The 1,541-nt window shown below is 43.1% G+C and overlaps 1 protein-coding gene across 1 annotated transcript; it reads left to right on the top strand.

Moving 5' to 3' along the window:
- The first annotated feature begins 122 nt into the window (after positions 1-122).
- LOC129114622 (piggyBac transposable element-derived protein 2-like) lies at positions 123-1,426 on the top strand. The gene is made up of 2 exons (XM_054626673.1): positions 123-238; positions 332-1,426. The coding sequence occupies exons 1-2, from the start codon at positions 166-168 to the stop codon at positions 1,144-1,146; spliced, it is 888 nt and encodes a 295-aa protein (XP_054482648.1). The 5' UTR covers positions 123-165; the 3' UTR covers positions 1,147-1,426.
- The last annotated feature ends 115 nt before the right edge of the window (positions 1,427-1,541 follow it).

Below are 1,541 nucleotides of genomic sequence, written 5' to 3'. Positions count from 1 at the left end.
GAAACTCAGACTGTGGCTTGATTCATTCAGAGAGAAATGCCTTCAGGTGGTACCAGAAGAGCACAACTCTGTGGCAAGGGGAAATTCAGCAGCATCAAGCAATATATGCGAGGCAAGCCAAACCCATGGGGATTCAAAGTGTGGGTGAGAACTGGAATCTCTGGCATGATGTGTGACTTCGATGTCTACCAAGGCAGTGTCAACGGAATACGAGCCAAATCTGAACTTGGATTGTCAGGTGAGGTTGTGATGAAACTTGCTTCCACACTTCCAGAAGGTCAGAACTACAAACTGTATGCAGACAACTACTTCACCTGTGTTCCATTATTAGTGAAGCTCCTTGATCGGGGAATTCATTACGTGGGAACAGCCAGGCAGGTGCGCCTACCCAACTGTAACCTTGAAGACGAGAAGAGCTTGAAGAAAAAGGGGAGAGGAAGCTATGACGTCAGAGTGGAGGGGAATCACAACATCTGTGCTGTCAAATGGTATGACAGCAGGGCCGTCACACTTGTGTCATCCTTTGCTGGACCTGAACCTGTGCAGAAGATTCAACGCTGGGACAAAGCCAACAAAACCTTCATTGAAGTTGAGAGGCCTTACATTGTTGGTGCCTACAACAAGTACATGGGAGGTGTGGATTTGTTGGACTCATTTACAGCCAAATATAAGTTCCCCATCAAATCCCGTCGCTGGTACATGTACATCTTCTGGCACACCATCATCCTCGCTGTGATCAATGCCTGGCTGCTCTACAAGCGGGACTGTAAAGCGCTCAAGGTGTCTAGCAAAGAGACAATGAACAGGAGACAGTTTCAGGCACAGCTAGCATCCTCTCTTATCCTGGTAAACGCAACACTTCAAACTCCAAAGAGAGGACGGCCATCTTCAGGCAAAGGGAGCCCAGCAACACAGTCAGTGACATCAGGAAGCCCTCTGAATGCTCAGAAGAGGCCATCCAAGAGATGTGCAAACCTCCCATTGGATGTACGCAAGGACCTAGTTGGTCATTTCCCAAGGAAGACAGGGAGAGGACGCTGCAGACAGTGCAATAAAGGATACACCAACACGCAATGCAGAAAGTGTGATGTTCGCCTTTGCTTTTTAGACAACAGGGACTGTTTTTGGGACTTTCACCACCAATGAAAGTCTTCATGACCAATGTCATAAAAAGAAAAAAAGAGGGAAAAAGCGCGCTTTTTAAGAGTTTTATCTTGTTTAATATTTTTAATAATTTTAATAAATGACTTCATAAAAATATGACTAATGTGTGATTATTATTAATGTTATATACCGTTATGGGGCTAAGTAAGCAATCAACCCTGCAAATGAACCCTTAGTTGTTCTGAATTGTTCACACAACGTGAGTACAAATACAGAAATCCTGCTCCCAACTAAGCCCAATGTTGCAATATTACAACATTTCTCTAAAAACGTACATAAACATTTTTTTTTTTTAAAATCTTTCATTTCTGCATCAAAGGCCTCATACAACATGATCTGAATGGTCAAATATTTTTTTTTTTAGGTTTTTCTATATT

This window comes from Anoplopoma fimbria, unplaced genomic scaffold (genome assembly GCF_027596085.1).
Source record: "Anoplopoma fimbria isolate UVic2021 breed Golden Eagle Sablefish unplaced genomic scaffold, Afim_UVic_2022 Un_contig_5249_pilon_pilon, whole genome shotgun sequence".
Taxonomy (NCBI): Eukaryota; Metazoa; Chordata; class Actinopteri; order Perciformes; family Anoplopomatidae; genus Anoplopoma; species Anoplopoma fimbria.
This window is presented reverse-complemented; position numbering and strand designations above follow the sequence as displayed.